This window comes from Phocoena sinus, chromosome 13 (assembly GCF_008692025.1).
Source record: "Phocoena sinus isolate mPhoSin1 chromosome 13, mPhoSin1.pri, whole genome shotgun sequence".
Classification (NCBI taxonomy): domain Eukaryota; kingdom Metazoa; phylum Chordata; class Mammalia; order Artiodactyla; family Phocoenidae; genus Phocoena; species Phocoena sinus.
In genome coordinates this window covers 75,374,322-75,394,478 of record NC_045775.1, presented here as the reverse complement: position 1 = coordinate 75,394,478, position 20,157 = coordinate 75,374,322, and the positions used below count along the sequence as shown (strand labels likewise).

Below are 20,157 nucleotides of genomic sequence, written 5' to 3'. Positions count from 1 at the left end.
AGTCTAAAGGAGTCCAAGAAGACAAGACATCTAAATGTAATGTTTATCCCGGAAAGGATCCTGGGACAGAGAAAGGACATTAGATAAAAATGAGAAACTTCAGATAAAATATGGACTTTAATAATAATATAGTGACATTGTTTCATTAGATGTGGCAAATGTATTAGACTAATGTAATATGTTAACAGTAGAGGAAACTGGATTCAGGGCATATGGGAAACCTCTATATTTCTGTTGTAAGTTTTCTGTAAGTCTAAAATAAAGAGTTTATTTAAAAACAAATGAGGCAAAAATTGATGTAACATAGGGGGAATTAGACAAATCCACAATTATAGTTGGACATTTCATCATTCCTCTCTGAGTAACCAACAGAACAAGTAGGCAGAAAATCAGTAAGGATACAGATGATCTGAACACTACCATCAGCCAAATTGACTTAATTGAGATTTATAGAAAAATCACTGAGCAATAGCAGAATACACATTCTTCTCAAGTGTATATAGAAGATGTACCAAAATAGACCATATTTTGGGTCATAAAGCCAATCTTAACAAATTAAAAGGACAGAAATTATAAAAGTATATTTTGGGACTATAATAGAATTAAAGTTCAAATCAGTAACAGATATGTTGAAAATCCCCAAATATTTTAATAATAAGCAACATTCTTCTAACTAGGCCATATATCAAAGAAGAAGTCTCAGGAGTATTAAAATATATTTTGAACTAAATTAAAATAAAAATACAATATATCAAAATTCACAAGATTCAGCTATAGCAGTGACTAGACAGAAATTTACAGTATTAAATGCTTATATTAGAAAAGAAAAGTTTCAAATCAGCAACTTAAGCTTCCACCATAGGAAATTTTGAAGAAATAAAAAATTAAATGTAAGGCAAGAAGAAGAAAGGACATAATAAAGATTAGAGGAGAAATCAGTGAAATGGAAAATATAAAAACAATAAAGAAAATCAATCAACCCCAAAGCTGGTTCTTTGAAAAGGTCAAAGTGATAAATGACTAGCAGGACAAACGAAGAAAGAAAGGGAGAAAATACAAATTGCCAATATCAGCAATGATAAAGGGGACATCATTATGGATCCCACATATTTTAAAAGGATAATAGAGAAATATTGTGATAAACTTTATGTCTAATAACTTCAACAATTTGGATGAAATGGACCATTTCCTTGGAAGATACACTATAAAGTCCCCTCAAGAAGAAATAGATAACCTGAATAATTCAAATTGTATGAATGAAATTCAGTTTTGTGTTAAAATCCCTCCAAAAGAGAAAACTTCAAGCTCAGATAGTTTCACTCTTGAATTCTACCAAACATCTAAGTGAAAATTAATACTAGTTCTGTATAATCTCCTGCAGAAAATAGAAGAGGAAGGAACACTCCCTAAGTCATTTTATGAGGCAGTATTAACTCATAACCACACAATGATGTTACAAGAAAAGAAAACTAAAGATCAATGTCCCTCATGAATATAGGCGCAAAAACATCCTCAAATAATATTAGTAATTTGAATCCAGCAATATAAAAGAGTATAGTACATCATGACCCAAGTGAAGTTCAGTTCAGGAATTCAAGCCTGCTTCAATATTTGACCACTGATAGATGTAATTCACCATGTTAATAGACTAAAGAAGAAAAACCATATGATCATAGGCATAGAAAAATCATTTGATAATTATCAACACCCATCTATGATAAAAAAAAAGAAACCTCTCAGGAAACTATGAAACTGTTATCTTAATATAGGGCATCTATAAAAATATTTGACTAACATCATACTTAAAAAGAGATTGAATATTTCCCCTCTAAGATACGGAAAAGGACAAGGATGTTTTCTCTCACCACTCCTATTCAATATCGTACAGTAAATCCTGGCCAGTGCAACAAGGCAAGAAAAAGAAATAAAAGGCACACAGATTGTAATGGAAGAAATAAAACTGTCTTTATTCACAGTTGCAATCATTTTCTACGTTGAAAATTCTGAATAATGTACAAAAATCTCCTAAAATTAAAAAGTGAATTTATTAAGATCACAGGATATAAGATCAATATACAAAGGTCAATAGTATTCCTACATACCAGCAATGAACACTTAGAATTTGAAATGAAAAACAATATAATTTAAGATAACATAAAAGAATACTTAGTTTTAAATATCTGCATAATCTGTACACTGAAAATTACAAAATGTTAATGAAAAGAAATAAAAGAAGACCTAACTAAATAAAGGGATAGGCAGGTAACAGATTAGAAAATTCAGTCTTGTTAAGATGTCAATTCTCTGGATATTGATCTATTGATTTGACACAGTCCCCCCAAAATCCCAGCAATTTTTTATACATATGATAAGCTAATTCTAACATTTACATGAAAAGGTAAAGGAATCAGAATTGACAAAATTGTGAAAAAGAAGAACAAGTTGGAGAACTTAACACTACCTGATTTCAAGACTTACTAGCTATAGTTATCAAGAGAGTGTGGTATTGGTGAAAGAATAGACTTACAGAACAACCAAACAGAATAGAGAGTCCAGAAACAGACTAAAAAATATGGTCAGCTGACTTTTGACAAAGACGAAAAGGCAAACAATGGAGAAAGAATACTTTTTTCAAACAATGGTTCTGGATCAACTGAATATCCATATGTAAAAATGTAAATAACTCAAATCATATACTTTAATTTTAAAAAAAAGCAACACTAAAAAACTTCCAGAAGAAAATACAGAAGAAACTCTGTGTGACCTCTAGGTTTGGCAAAAGTTTTTAGATTCTATACTAAAAAGATAATCTGTAAAAGAAAAAAATATTACTTGGACTTTTATCAAATTTAAGCCTTTTGTTCTGTGAAAGTCACTGTTTAGGGTCTAAAAAGACAAGCCACTGACTGGGAAAACTATTTTTAAGTTACATATTTGAAAAAGGACTTATATCATGACTATATAACACAACATTGTTAATCAACTATACTCCAATATAAAATAAAAATTTAAAAAAATCTTTGCTGTTCTTCTATGAATTGTTAGACCCTAATGTCTTTAGAATGTAAATTCTAAAAACTTCTGCTGTGTAAAATGTATAAAAACTTTTTGGTGTGTCAAATATCATTTGTGTTACAAATTTTCAAGCTGGTAGTCTCTTTTACCATTACTTTGTGAGTACTATTTAATTACTATTTGAGAGCCAACAGAAGAATGAATGAACAAGGATCATCGTTGCCAATGGACACTGTTCTCTATATGTCAAAAATTAAATAAAATATAGATTTTAAAGTTTCAAAAAAGAGAACTCTGAAAACTCACTAATAACAAAACAAACAACCCAATTAAAAATCGGGCTACTATTCAAACAGACATTTCAGCAAAGAAGGTAGATGGATGGCAAATGGACATGGGAAAAGATGTTCAACATTACTAATCATTAGAAAAAGGTAAATCATCACCATTATGAGACAGTACCACACATTTATTAGAAAGGTTAAAATGAAAACCAAACCAAACCAAATAAATAAACTCCCTATTGATAACAAGTGCTGGTGAGAATGAGAAACAACTAGAATTCTCATACAATTCAATTGCATGATTTGGCCAGTTGAAGAGAGGGATGCAGTCTGTGCCTCTGCAATACAGTAGCTGAATTTGTCTGTTGTTTCTTCTCTGTGCAAAGCTGACTAATTTAAACAGGGAAGAATTCCTGGTTTTGGTCTCATTAGCATCAAGTAGTAACTGATTGACCTGGAGTTTTGGAAATAATTTCTACTAAACTTACCTTTTCTTTCATATTTTCCACCTTACTTTTTAGCTGGGGCACTGCACTGTTGGGTGGCAAGCCTTTTTCCAATTGAGTCACAAATTTGGCATATTTGGAAACTTGACTGTTTAGAAATTCTGGATCCAGGCAGTCAAATTTGGACTATGAAAATTGAGGGGAAAACAAAGAAGTTAAGACATATGATAAAAGGCAAACTTGAAATAGCAAATTTTTTTTACTCTACTCACATTTTTTGATAGCTATGTTGTTAAACCAAGTTGACTCTATATTTTGGAAATGGCTCTACTTATTAAGATTTCTAATAGTATATCAGGTATTGTTTGTTTATTACACTCATATCATTTTCTCCCATATCACCAAATGCAGTATTGCAATCCCTGTAATTTATTCCAGAGGGCCAACCATTGTAAAGTTACAAATAGCTAATGCTTATTCTTGTGACCTAGAAATGTCTCACCAAGTAGTCTCCTATTATTTGATCATGTAGCCCTTTAATATAACTGTTTTAAACATACATTCCAATGTATGCATGTATTTATAAATATATTTCTCAGTTACATAAACATGTAAGTGTACACATATATTATGTCAGATGGGCATATGGATTGATGGTAATAGAAAATTTGTAAAAATGAAAAGATATTCCATGCTCATGGATTGGAAGAATTAATATTGTTAAGATGTTTATACCACCTAAAGAAATCTACAGATTCAATACAACCCCTATCAAAATTCCAGTGGTATTTTTCACAGAAATACAACAAGCAATCCTAAAATTTGTATGGAACCACAAAAGACTCAGAATATCCAAAGCAATCTTGAGAAAGAATAAAAAAGATAGAGGTATCAATTCCTTGATTTCAGATTATCCAACTATCCAAAGTTATAGTCATCAAAACAGCATAGTACTGGCACAAAAACAGACACATAGATTAATGGAACAGAAGAGAAAGCCCAAAAATAAACCCACACATGTATGGTCAATTAATTTACAAGAAAGGAGTCAAGAATATACAATGGGGGAAGGACAGTCTCTCAATAAATGGTGTTGGGAAAATTGGACAGCTAGAGGCAAAGGAATGAAACTGGACCACACACAAAAATAACTCAAAATGGATTAAAGATTTGAATCTAAGACCTGAAACCTAAAAACTCCTAGAAGAAAATATAGGCAATAAGCTCCTTGAGATGGGTCTTGGCAACAATATTTTGGATTTGACACCAAAAGCAAAGGCAACAAAAGTAAAATAAGCAACAACATCTAACTAAAAAGCTTCTGCACAGCAAAGGAAAGCATGAACAAAATGAAAAGGAAAGCTATACTTAATGGGAGAAAATATTTGCAAATTATATAGCTGATAAGAGGTTAATATCCAGAATATATAAAGAACTCAATAGCAGAAAAACAACCTGATTAAAAAGAGGGCAAAGGATCTGAATAGACATTTTTTCCAAAGAAGACGTAACAGATGTCCAACAGGTACATGAAAAAATGCTCAACATCATTAATCACTGGGAAATTAAAATCAAAACCACAATGAAGTACCGCCTCACTCCTGTTAGAATTTTAGTATCAGAAAGACAAAATAGAACCAGTGTTGGCAAAGATGTGGAGAAAAAGGAACATTTGTGCATTGCTAACAGAAATGTAAATTGGCACAACAGCCATATGGAAAACAGTATTAAGATTCCTCAAAAAATTAAAAATAGAACTATCATATGATTCAGCAATTCCATTTCTGATTATTTATCCTAAGAAAGCAAAAACACTGATTCAAAAAGATATACAGACACCCAAGTTCATAGCAGCATTATTTATAATAGCCAAGAAATGGAAACAACCTAAGTGGCCACCAGTGGATGAATGGATGAAGAAAATGTAGTATATGTATACAATAGACTATTATTCAGCCATAAAAAGAATGAAACCTTGTCATTTTTGACAACATGGATGGACCATGAGGGCTTTACGTAAAGTGAAATAAGTCAGACAAAGAAAGACAAATACCATATGACCTCACTTGTATATGGAATCCCAAAGCAAACAAAACAACAAAATAACTCATATGTAGAACCTAAAGCAAAACAAAACAAAACAACTAAAACAGAACACATTGGTAGCTTCCAGAGGAGGGGTGTGTGTGTGTGAAATAAGTGAAGGAGGTCAAAATGTACAAACTTCCAGTTATAAAATAAATAACTCATGGGAAGGTAATGTACAGCACAGTGACTATAGTTAATAACACTGTATTGCATATTTGAAAGCTGCTAAGAGACTAGATCTTGAATATTCTCATAAGAAAAAAAATTTTGTAACTACGTATGGTGACAAATGTTAACTAAACTTACTGTGGTGATCACTGTGCAATATACAGAAACATTGGATCATTATATTTTACACCTGAAACTAACATGTCAAATATGCCTCAATTTAAAAAAAAGAAAATTTATAAACATTCATTTTCTTTTTCTGGATTCAACATTTTCTTTTTGCTCCCTAATGGGTCTTTTTGTATACTTCCTATGGTAAATTTGTCCCACTTTAGAAGCTACTGCTCTAATCTATGGTGGTAATCAGAAAACTCTCTAAGCTGCTTCTTTACTACTCAGGAGCATTTTCTAATTCTGAGATAAGTGATAAATGAGTTATACAAAAGCACTTAAAATTCTCTGATATAATAGTATATATATGTTTGTTTATTTTCCACTTTCTCCACCGAAAGGTAAATTCTGTGAGGGTTTGGACTTTGTCCTTTTTATTCTCCACTGGTATCTACTGTACCTAGAACATTATCTGGGAAACATTCTTGCATCACTGTGCCCAGATATGTGACTTCTAATTATAGGCACCAGCATAGGGAAGCTGAACAAGCAAGTGTAAAACAATATTTGTGAAGTTGATGGTATTTCTAACATGTCCATATCACACTTGAAAGAACAGATGGTCATCTATTCTGCCTCCTAGAGGGTTGACACTTGTTAAGGTTTGAACGCAAGGGTAGACCCTAAAAACCAAACCCTATGATACCTGGTCCCCTAATTTACTATTACTAGAATTTACTATTAAGCTCTCAAGGGAAGATCCTGGATTTCATTACTGGGATTCTATTCTATCACAGGGAACAAAAGGGCTTTCTTTCTTTCTTTTTTTTCTGAAGGACAATAAGGGCTTCCCTGGTGGCGCAGTGGTTGAGAATCTGCCTGCTAATGCAGGGGACACGGGTTCGAGACCTGGTCTGGGAGGATCCCACATGCCGTGGAGTGGCTGGGCCCGTGAGCCACAACTACTGAGTCTGTGTGTCTGGAGCCTGTGCTCCGCAACAAGAGAGGCTGCAATAGTGAGAGACCCGTGCACCGCAATGAAGAGTGGCCCCCACTTGCCACAACTAGAGAAAGCCCTCACGCAGAAACGAAGACCCAACACAGCAAAAATAAATTAATTAATTAAACTCCTACCCCTAACATCTAAAAAAAAAAAAACAAACACTTACCATGTTCCTTCAATGAGCCAAGTTCTTTCACAATATTATAAAAATAAATAAATAAATAAATAAATTTAAAAAAGGACAATAAGAACAGAACCTAGGCTAACAGAAATCTAATGTGTGTAGATCATAAATAAAATCCTACAATCCTTAATAACACTTGGCTGTAGTGTGTCGGGACAACATTGTGTTCAGAAACCACAAAGAAGTTAAATGCCATGCAGTGAGGTCCTTTGATACCTCCTTCATTTAGTTATCTTATTTGGAGGACCTGAGAAACCTGCCTTACAATAATGTAGTCTTCTCTGTGGTACTTAAAGACTTATGTGGCAGAAAGACCTTTGTGCATTTCACCAGAAAGCTGATAATAATTCCCATAAAATAACACTGCATGTTTTGCTGAAATTAAGAATACACCAGCTTATTTTTTAAAAAAACTATAATTCATACTATTAGGATTCTAAGGTTAAATAATATAAAAATGATTTAAGAATTGAAAGTTGTTTTTCTTTTTTACCTTTAACCATTCTTGTTGGAGTTGATCCCATTCAGATAAAGAATCCCAGAGCAATTGTTTGAGCTTCAATTCAGCACTAACTTCTTCCAAAGCTTCAAACTTGGACACTTCTACCTTTTAAAATATAATAAGTAAAATGTACTATTTAATTTTCTGATATAGAGATCTTATGTTATCTTCCTATCAATAATTTTTGATACAGTGACAGCTTAGCAGAATATGGGTGGGACCCAAATGGGGAAAGAAAAGGAGAGACAGAAACAATGAAAAAACAAATCACAAAATGCCATGTATATTCAGATTTCTATTTGAGTGACAAAATATAATTCTTTATATTTCCTTAGAACTTAGAAATTTTCCAAAGACACAAATATTACAAGAGTGCTAAGGGCATTCTTTCTCAAGTTGGATCATACATGTATATACCTGTCTGGTCTATTGGGTAAACAGATGAGTCTTTAGAGGCAATGATATCCTTTAGGGCTTATATCTTAGATGATAGAAGAGGGAGAGGATGTTTGTGTGGTAGTTGGTGGAGGGAATGGGGAGATTAAAGATGGAGTGAGCAGCCTAGTTTCTTACCTATTTCTAACCCAGTGGACTGTATATGAACCCTAGACAGAGAAAGGTTGCAAGAAAATCTGAAGAAGCTGTTTTCATGCCTTGGAGGTGGGAAAATATCCAGGAGGTTGGTTGCACAGAAACTGTGAGCTTTGCCATAAGCTGGGGCTTTAAACATTGCATACAATAGCAGCAAAATACGCATTCTTTTCAAGTGCACGCAGAACATTCCCCAGGATAGATCATACGATAGGCCACAAAAGAAGTCTTAACAAGTTTAAGAAGTCTGAAATCATATTATCTTTTCCAGCCACAATGGTATGAAAATAGAAGTCAACAACAAGAGGAAAGATGGAAAATTTACAAATATTTGGAAACTAAATACCACACTCCTGAACAACCAATGGGTTATAGAGGAAATCAAAGGGAAATAAAAATAAATATCTTGAAACAAATAAAAATGGAAACACAGCACACCAAAACCTATGAGATGCTGCAAAAGTAGTTCTGAGAGGGAAGTTTATAGTAGTAAATGGATATATTAAGAAAATAGAAAGACCTCAAATAAACAACTTGACTTTACACAACAAAGAACTAGAAAAGGAGAACAAGCTAAGCCCAGAGTTAGCAGAAGAAAGGAAATAACAAGGATCAGGGTGGAAATAAAAAAAATAGAGAACAGAAAAACAATACAAAAGATCAATGAAACTAAGAGCTTTTATTCTGAAAAGATAAACAAACCTTTAGCTAGACTAAGAAAAAAAGAGAGATGATTCAAGGAAATAAAATCAGAAATGAAAGAGGAGACATTACAATCTACACCTCAGGGGGCCCTTCAAGATGGCAGAGGAGTAAGACGTGCATATCACCTTCCTCCCCACAAGTACATAAAAAATACATCTACATGTGGAACAACTCCTACAAAACACCTACTGAACACTGGCAGAAGACATCAGACTTCCCAAAAGGCAAGAAACTCCTCGCATACCCAGGTAGGGAAAACGAGAAAAGACGAAACAGAGACAAAGAATAGGGACAGGACCTGCACATCGGCGAGGGAGCTGTGAAGGAGGAAATATTTCCGCACACTAGGAAACCCCTTCACTGGTGGGACCCTGCTGGAGTGAGTTGGGGCTGGGAGCTGAGGCTCGGGCTTTCAAGATCAGATCCCAGGGAGATGACGGCGGTTGGCTGTGTGAACCCAGCCTTAAGGGGGCTATTGTGCCACAGCTAGCCAGGAGGGAGTCTGGGAAAAAGTCTGGAACTACCTAAGATGCAAGAGACCATTGTTTCGGGGTGCGCGAGGAGAGGGGATTCAAAGCACTGCCTAAATGAGCTCCAGAGATGGGCGCGAGCCGCAGCTATCAGTGCAGACACCAGAGACAGGCATGAAATGCTAAGGCTGCTGCTACAGCCACCATAAAGCCTGTGTGCAAGAACAGGTCACTATCCACATCTCCCCTCCTGGGAGCCTGTGCAATCCGCCACTGCCAGCGTCCCGTGATGAAGGGACAACTTCCCCGGGAGAACACATGGCACGCCTCAGGCTGGTGCAACGTCAGGCTGGTCTCTGCCGCCGCAGGCTCGCCCTGCATTCTGTACCCCTCCCTATCCCAGGCCTGAGTGAGCCAGAGCCCCCTAATCAGCTTCTCCTTTAACCTCCTCCTGTCTGGGCAAAGAACAGACACCAGAGGGTGACCTACATGCAGAGGTGGGGCCAAATCCAAAACTGAACCCCAGGAGCTATGTGAACAAAGAAGAGAAAGGGAAATTTCTCTGTGCAGCCTCAGAAGCAGCGGATTAAATCTCCACAATCAACTTGATGTACACTGCATCTGTGGAATACCTGAATAGACAACAAATCATCCCATAATTGAGGCTTTGAGAGCAAATGTAGACTTGGGGTTTGCTTTCTGCATCTAACTTATTTCTGGTTTTATGTTTATCTTAGTTTAGTATATAGAGCTTACTATCATTAGATTTGTTTACTGATTTGGTTGCTCTCTTCCTTTGTTTTTCATATATATATATATATATATGTTTTCCATTTTCTCTTTTTGTGAGTGTGTATCTGTATGCTTCTTTGGAGATATTATCTGGATAGGTTTGCTTTTACGATTTGTTCTAGGGTTCTGTCTGTTTGATTTTTTTTCCTTTAGTTTAGGTTTTAGTGTTTCTTTTTATAGGTGGATTTATTTATTGGTTTGGTTGCTCTCTTCTTTATTTAATTTTTTTAATTTTAACAATTAAAAAATTTTTATTTTAATAACTTTATTTTATTTTTCTTTCTTTCCTCCATTTTCTTTTGAGCCGTGTGGCTGACAGGGTCTTGGTGCTCTGGCTGGGTGTCAGGCCTGAGGCTCTGAGGTGGGAGACCCGAGTCAGGACACTGGACCACCAGAGACCTCCTGGCCACAGTAATATCAATCAGTGAGAGCTCTCCCAGAGATCTCTGTCTCAATGCTAAGAACCAGATCCACTCAATGACCAGCAAGCTCCAGTGCTGGACACCCCATGCCAAAGAACTAGCAAGACAGGAACACAACCCCACCCATTAGCAGAGAGACTGTCTAAAATAATAATAAGTTCATAGACACCCTGAAACACACAACAGGACATGGTCCTGTCCACCAGAAATACAAGATCCAGCCTCATCCACCAGAACACAGGTACCACTCCCCTCCACCAGGAAGACTACACAACCCACTGAACAAACTTTACCCGCTGGAGGCAGACACCAAAAACAATGGGAACTACGAACCAGCAGCCTGTGAAGTGGAGACCCCAAATGCAGTAAGTTAAGCAAAATGAGAAGAGAGAGAAATATACAGCAGTTGAAGGAGCAAGGTAAAACCTCACCAGACCAAACAAATGAAGAGGAAATAGGCAGTATACCTGAAAAAGAATTCAGAGTAAAAATAGTAAAGATGATCCAAACTCTTGGAAATATAATGGAGAATAAAAGAAAGGATTAACAAGGACTTAGAAAAACTAAAGCACAAACAAAGAATGATGAACAACACAATAAATGAAATTAAAAATTCTCTAGAAGGAATCAGATGAAGAACACAATAAATGAAATTAAAAATTCTCTAGAAGGAATCAATAGCAGAATAACAGACAGAATGGATAAGTGACCTGGAAGATAAAATAGTAGAAATAAGTACCGTAGAGCAGAATAAAGAAAAAAGAATGAAAAGAATTGAGGAGAGTCTCAGAGACCTCTGGGACAACAGTAAATGCATCAACATTCGAATTATAAGGGCCCCAGAAGAAGAAGAGAAAAGAAAGGGACTGAGAAAATTTTTGAAGAGATTACAGTTGAAAAATTCCTTAATATGGGAAAGGAAATAGTCAGTCAAGTCCAGGAAGTGCAGAGAGTCCCATAAAGGATAAATCCAAGGAGAAACACGCCAAGACACATATTAATAAAACTGTCAAAAATTAAATACAAAGAAAAAATATTAAAATCAGCAAGGGAAAAGCAACAAATAACATACAAGGGAATCCCCATAAGGTTAACTGCTGAACTTTAAGCAGAAACTCCGCAAGCCAGAAGGGTGTGGCAGGATATACTTAAAGTGATGAAAGGGAAAAACCTACTACCAGATTACTCTACCCAGCAAGGATCTCATTCAGATTCAATGGAGAAATTAAGACCTTTACAGACAAGCAAAAGCTAAGAGAATTCAGCACCACCAAACCAGCTTTACAACAAATGCTAAAGGAACTTCTCTAGGCAGGAAACACAAAAGAAGGAAAAGACCTACAATAACAAACCCAAAACAATTAAGAAAATGGTAATAGGAACATACATATCGATAAATACCTTAAATGTAAATGGATTAAATGTTCCAACCAAAAGTCACAGGCTCACTGAATGGATACAAAAACAAGACCCATATATATGCTGTCTACAAGAGACCCACCTCAGACCTAGGGACACATACAGACTGAAAGTGAGGGAATGGAAAAAGACATTCCATGCAAATGGAAATGAAAAGAAAGCTGGAGTAGCAATTCTCATATCAGAGAAAATAGACTTTAAAATAAAGACTATTACAAGAGACAAAGAAGGACACTACATAATGATCAAGGGATCAATCCAAGAAGAAGATATAACAATTGTAAGTATTTATGTAGCCAACATAGGAGCAACTCAATACATAAGGCAAATGCTAACAGCCATAAAAGGGGAAATTGACAGTAACATAATGATGGTAGGGGACTTTACCACTCCACTTTCACCAATGGACAGATAATCAAAAATGAAAATAAATAAGGAAATACAAGCTTTAAAGGACACATTAAACTAGATGGACTTAACTGATATTTATAGGATATTCCATCCAAAAACAAAACAATACACTTTCTTCTCAAGTGCTCATGGAACATTCTCCAGGATAGATCATACTTTGGGTCACAAATCAAGCCTTGGAAAATTTAAGAAAATTGAAATTGTATCGAGTATCTTTTCTGACCACAAAACTATGAGACTACATGTCAATTAAAGGAAAAAAATCTGTAAATAATACAAACCCTAGAGGCTAAACAATACACTACTAAATACCCAAGAGTTCACTGAAGACATCAAAGAGGAAATCAGAAAATACCTAGAAAAAAATGACAATGAAAACACGATGGCCCAAAACCTATGGTATGCAGCGAAAACAGTTCTAAGAGGGAAGTTTATAGCAATACAATCCTACCTCAAGAAACAAGAAAAACCTTAAATAAACAACCTAACCTTACACCTAAAGGAACTAGAGAAAGAAGAACAAACAAAAGCCAAAGTTAGCAGAAGGAAAGAAATCATAAAGATCAGATCATAAATAAATGAAAAAGAAATGAATGAAATGATAGCAAAGATCAATAAAGCAAAAGCTGTTTCTTTGAAAAGATAAACAAAATTGATAAACCATTAGACAGACTCATCAAGAAAAAAAGGGAGAAGACTCAAATTGATAGAATTAGAAATGATAAAGGAGAAGTAACAACTGACATTGCAGAAATACAAAGAATCATGAGAGATTACTGCAAGCAACTATATGCCAATAAAATGGACAACCTGGAAGAAATGGACAAATTCTTAGAAAAGCACAACCTTCTGAGATTAAACCAGGAAGAAACAGAAAATATAAAGAGACCATTCACAAGCACTGAAATTGAAACTGATTGAAAATCTTCCAACAAACCAAAGTCCAGGACCAGCTGGCTTCACAGGCAAATTCTATCAAACATTTAGAGAAGAGCTAACACCTATCCTTCTCAAACCCTTCCAAAATATAGCAGAGGCAGGAACACTCCCAAACTCATTCTACGAGGCCACCATCACCCTGATACCAAAACCAGACAAAATGTCACAAAAAAAGAACTACAGGCTAATATCACTGATGAACATAATGCAAAATTCCTCAACAAAATACTAGCAAACAGAAACCAACAGCACATTAAAAGGATCATACAGCATGATCAAGTAGGGTTTACCCCAGGAATGAAAGGATTCTTCAATATATACAAATCAAAAATGAGATAAACCATATTGACAAACTGAAGAATAAAAACCATATGATCATCTCAATAGATGCAGAAAAAGCTTTCAAAAAAATTCAACATCGATTTATGATAAAAACCCTCCGGAAAGTAGGCATAGGTAACTTACCTAAAGATAATAAAGGTCATATATGACAAACCTACAGCCAACATTGTTCTCAATGGTGAAAAACTGAAATCATTTCCACTAAGATCAGGAAAAAGACAAGGTTGTCCACGCTCACCACTATTATTCAATGTAGTTTTGGATGTTTTAGCCACATCAATCAGAGAAGAAAAAGAAATAAAAGGAATCCAAATCGGAAAAGAAGAAGTAAAACTGTCACTGTTTGCAGATGACATGATACTATATATAGAGAATCCTGAAGATGCCACCAGAAAACTACCAGATCTAATCTACCAGAAAACTACTAGAGCTAATCAATGAATTTGGTAAAGTAGCAGGATACAAAACTAATGCACAGAAGTCTCTTGCATTCCTATACACTAATGATGAAAATCTGAAAGAGAAATGAAGGAAACATTTCCATTTACCATTGCAACAAAAAGAATAAAATATCTAGGAATAAACCTACCTAAGGAGACAAAAGACCTGCATGCAGAAAACTATAAGACATGATGAAAGAAATTCAAGATGATACAAACAGATGGAGAGATATACCATGTTCTTGGATTGGAAGAATCAACATTGTGAAAATGACTCTACTACCCAAAGCAAACTACAGATTCAATGCAATCCCCATCAAACTACCAATGGCATTTTTCACAGAACTAGAACCACAAATTTCACAATATGTATGGAAACAAAAAAGATCCCGAATAGCCAAAGCAATCTTGAGAAAGAAAAACAGAGCTGGAGAAAGCAGCCTCCCAGACTTCAGACTATATTACAAAGCTACAGTAATCAGGAAAGTATGGTACTGGCACACAAACAGAAATATAGATCAATGGAACAGAATAGAAAGCCTAGAGATAAACCCACACACATATAGTCACCTTATCTTTGATAAAGGAGGCAAGGATGTACAATGGAGAAAAGACAGCCTCTTCAATAAGCGGTGCTGGGAAAACTGGACAGCTACATGTAAAAGAATGAAATGTGAACACTCCCTAACACCATACACAAAAATAAACTCAAAATAGATTAAAGACTTAAATGTAAGGCCAGACACTATAAAACTCTTAGAGAAAAACATAGGCAGAACACTTTATGACATAAACCACAGGAAGATCCTTTTTGACCCATCTCCTAGAGAAATGGAAATAAAAACAAAAATAAAGACACGAGACCTAATGAAACTTAAAAGCTTTTGCACAGCAAAGGAAACCATAAACAAGACCAAAAGACAACCCTCAGAATGGGAGAAAATATTTGCAAATGAAGCAACTGACAAAGGATCAATCTCCAAAATATACAAGCAGCTCATGCAGCTTAATATCAAAAAACAAACAACCCAATCCAAAAATGGGCAGAAGACCTAAATAGACATTTCTCCAAAGAAGATATACAGATTGCCAAGAAACACATGAAAGGATGCTCCACATCAGTAATCATTAGAGAAATGCAAATCAAAACTACAGTGTGGTATCACCTCACAATGGTCAGAATGGCCATCATCAAAAATCTACAAATAAATGCTGGAGAATGTGTGGAGAAAAGGGAACCCTCTTGCACTGTTGGTGGGAATGTAGATTGATACAGCCACTATGGAGAACAGTATGGAGGTTCCTTAAAATCTAAGAGTAGAACTACTATATGACCCAGCAATTCCACTACTGGGCATATACCCTGAGAAAACTGTAATTCAAAAAGAGTCATGTACCACAATGTTCATTGCAGCTGTATTTACAATAGCTATGGCATGGAAGTAACCTACGTGTCCTTCAACAGATGAATGGACAGATGAATGAAAGAAGTTGTGACAAATATATACAATGGAATATTACTCAGCCATAAAGAAAAAGGAAATCGAGTTATTTGTAGTGATGTGGATGGACCTAGAGTCTGTCATACAGAGTGAAGTAAGTCAGAAAGAGAAAAACAAATACCGTACACTAACACATATATATGGAATCTAAAATAAGAAAAGGTTCTGAAGAACCTTGCGGCAGACAGGAATAAAGGCACAGACAAAGACATAGAGAATGGACTTGTGGACATGGGGAGGGGGAAGGGTAAGCTGGGACGAAGTCAGAGAGTGGCATGGACATATATACACTAACAAATGTAAAAGAAATAGCTAGTGGGAAGCAGCCACATAGCACAGGGCGATCAGCTCGGTACTTTTTGTCTCCCTAGAGGGGTAGGATAGGGAGCGTGGGAGGGAGATGCAAGAGGGAGGGGATATGGGGATATATGTATAGCTGATTCACTTTGTTATACAGCAGAAACTAACACACTACTGTAAAGCAATTATACTCCAATAAAGATGCTAAAAAAAACCCTTACACCTCAGAAATACATATGATCATAAGAGACTCCTCTGAATAAGTATATGCCAATAAATTGTATACCTTTGAAGAAATGTATAAATTGCTAGAAACATATTGCCCACCAAGACTGAATAAGGAAGAAACAGAAAATCTGAACAGACCAATAAGGATAAGGAGATTGAATGAGTAATCAAAAACCTCCCAGCACAGAAAAGCCAAGGACCAGATGACTTCATTGGTAAATTTTACTAAACATTTGGGGGGAGAAAAAAGAATTAATGTCAATATTTCTCAAACTTTTCCAAAAAAATTGAAGGGGTGGGAACACTACCAAACTCATTTTACAAGGCTAGCATTACCCTGACATTAGGGATCTAGCCTTGACTTCATCAAGCATTAGAGATGATTTCCTAGGCCAGTTAGGCCTTCACTCCTATCCTCCTAATGACTGAGAGCTGCAGAGGAAGGTTGATATGAGGTGATCCTAAAGGATCGTAAAGTATAGATAAGGAACGTGGAAGGAGGCAGACACACTTCTATTTCAGGCTCTGGCTCAAGCAAGGCTATTCTTTCTCACCCAAGAGTGCCCACCTGTTAGTTATAGCCTTTATCAAGCAATATTTCCGCCACAGCTCCCGTCCTACTGCATACTTTCCTGTCTTACAGGTCAGCTAACTAATCTGGGAAAAACTTTGAACCCTAATTCTCTCATGCACAAACCTCCTGCATCAAGTATTGTACCAGTTGCATTGTCTAGTGCCAGGTCATTATTTTGCAGGTTGCTCCACCAAGCCCTGGGATCTGGAGTGGACACTCAGACTGCTCAGACCACTTTCTGGCCATCCATTTGGGGCTATGGAAGAGACAGGTGCATCCCCATGTGAGGTCCATGCACTCCACTGAAACTTTTGGGGAACTGATTAACCCCTCCCTCATTGCTGGTGGCCCTCTGGATTTGATCCTCAGAATCTTTTCTATTTTCTTTTCTTTTTGGTCTCTCTAATAGCTATTCAGAGCACTTATATCTCTCACTCATTTTTCTTCATTTTTTTGAGGCATATCTTTTAGCTTTTTTTGTGTGTGTGGTACACGGGCCTCTCAGTGTTGTGGCCTCTCCCATTGCGGAGCACAGGCTCCGGACGCGCAGGCTCAGCGGCCATGGCTCACGGGCCCAGCTGCTCCACGGCATGTGGGATCTTCCCAGACCGGGACACGAACCTGTGTTCCCTACATCGGCAGGTGGACTCTCAACCACTGCGCCACCAGGGAAGCCCTCTTTTAGCTTTTTAAACCTACCCTTTTTGGATCCATCTTTGCCCTGGCTTAGCCAAATTCTCTTCTTTCATCAAACTGGCACATCAAACCAGGGCAAATTAGGCAATATTGATGGAATCATAATACACACATGAATGTAAAAGAATGAATATTATTTAAAAAAGAATAGAGGGGTTTTAATTGACCACATTTAAAAATCCACATACATTTTAACATAGAAGCTACAGTCCCTGGTCTGGGGGCTTGTCTATAATTCACAGTTACTTTTTAATTAGAAAGACATTTTGTCTCACATGTGTACTAATCTTTAAACACTTCAGAGGCAGAGAACATGTCATATTTTGTATTTCAGATTGTTCCAGCACAGTGACTAGCACATAGGTGTCCAAACATTGAATATTTACAGTCACATTATTGAAAATGCATATAAACCAATGCCATTTCTATGCACATATTTTAGAAACAGATGTGTAGAGCTGTCATTACCTTAAAATTCTTCTGATAGGATTTATACTGAAATGCACGTTTTTGAAGATCATCTAGAACTGACTGTAGATCATTCAACGTGACGTTTACTTTGTCTTGGTCAGCGTTAATATCCAAAATCTGTGGATCCTGTAAAATTAAGATAGGTTTTGATTACTCATTCCTATTTTTTGATGTATACCATCAAAATAAATGAATTAATAAACGTTTTCAAAAAATATTTCTTCTAATTCTCTTTTCACCCTAATTTTTAGAAAATATATTAAAATGGTTGTGTTTTTGAATTTAAAGCAATGCATATACATTGTAAAAATTACAGAAATGTATAAAGAAGTAACTTGGGGATAATATTGCTTTTAAAGAATACCTAATACATTTTCTCTCATCTGTTTTCATTTATTACATTTGTTTCAGCTAACGTGACTTCAGGTAAGGAGAGGTGAATACAATATGGAAAAGAAAGAAGAAAATATGATATAAGGAAAATTATCATTTTACAATAAAGGAATAATACAATTTATGGGACTGCCCTGGTGGCTCAGTGGTTAAGAATCTGCCTGCCAATTCAGGGGACACAGGTTCGATCCCTGGTCCAGGAAGATCCCACATGCCACGGAGCAACTAAGCCCATGGGCCACAACTACTGAGCCTGTGCGCCTAGGGCCCATGCTCCTCAACAAGAGAAGCCACCACAATGAGAAGCTTGCACACCACAATGAAGAGTAGTCCCTGCTCGCTGAAACTAGAGAAAGCCTGCACGCAGCAATGAAGACCCAATGCAGCACCCCCCCCCAAAAAAAAAACAGAATGATTACAATTTACAATAAAGGTATGATTCTATTTAATTGAAGTTCATAAAAAGGCAAAACCAATTTATGGCTTTAGAATTCAGGGTAGTGGCTGCCTTTGGAGAGGAAGGAAGGGTTAGTGACTAGGGGAGACACTAAGGAGAGCAATAGCAATAGTTCTTCACCTCAGTAGTGGACACATGGATGTGTTCATTTTCTGAAAACTCACTGACTTGTACACTTATTACACTTATGTGCAGCTTCCTCTGTGCAAAAATACAAAAATACTTCAATACAAAAGTAAAAACAGGGGCTTCCCTGGTGGCGCAGTGGTTGAGAGTCCGCCTGCCGATGCAGGGGACACGGGTTCGTGCCCCAGTCCGGGAAGATCCCACATGCCACAGAGCGGCTGGGCCCGTGAGCCATGGCCGCTGAGCCTGCGCGTCCGGAGCCTGTGCTCCGCAACGAGAGAGGCCACAACAGTGAGAGGCCTGCGTACCAAAAAAAAAAAAAAAAAAAAAAAAAAAAAAAAAAAAAGTAAAAACAGAGATAGCCTCATCCACCAGAGGGCAGACAGCAGAAGCAAGAACTACAATTATGCAGCCTATGGAATGAAAACTACATTCACAGAAAGACAGACAAAATGAAACATGTACCAGATGAAGGAACAAGATAAAATCCCAGAAAAACAACTAAATGAAGTGGAGATAGGAAACCTTCCAGAAAAAGAATTCAGAATAACGATAGTGAAAATGATCCAGGACCTCAGAAAAAGAATGGAGGGAAAGATAGAGGAGATGAAAGAAATGTCTAACAAAGACCCAGAAGAATTAAAGAACAAAGACCTAGAAGAATTACAGAACAAACAAACAGAGATGAACAATACAATAACTGAAATGAAAAATACACTAGAAGGAATCAATAGCAGAATAACTGAGGCAGAAGAACAGATAAGTCACCTGGAAGACAGAATGGTGGAATTCACTGCTGCAGAACAGAAGAAAGAAAAAAAAATGAAAAGAAATAAAGACAGCCTAAGAGACCTCTGGGACAACATTAAAAACACAAATATTCGCAGTATAGGGGTCCCAGAAGGAGAAGAGAGAGAGAAAGGACCCAAGAAAATATTTGAGGAGATTATAGTTGAAAACTTCCCTAACATGGGAAAGGAAATAGCCACCAAAGTCCAGGAAGCGCAGAGTCCCAGGCAAGATAAACCCAAGGAGAAACATGCTGAGACACATAGTAATCAAATTGACTAAAATTAAA

The 20,157-nt window shown here is 36.3% G+C and overlaps 1 protein-coding gene across 1 annotated transcript in view; it reads right to left on the bottom strand.

Annotated features, from left to right (window-relative positions):
• DNAH6 (dynein axonemal heavy chain 6) overlaps nucleotides 1-20,157 on the bottom strand; it is a 293,512-nt gene that overhangs the window by 186,472 nt on the left and 86,883 nt on the right. Inside the window, exons 16-18 of the mRNA XM_032653510.1 lie at nucleotides 18,101-18,229; nucleotides 7,793-7,906; nucleotides 3,788-3,931 (exon numbers count right to left, since the gene is read on the bottom strand). Coding sequence (XP_032509401.1) covers nucleotides 3,788-3,931; nucleotides 7,793-7,906; nucleotides 18,101-18,229 — 387 coding nt within the window. The remainder of the gene's footprint in view (nucleotides 1-3,787; nucleotides 3,932-7,792; nucleotides 7,907-18,100; nucleotides 18,230-20,157) is intronic.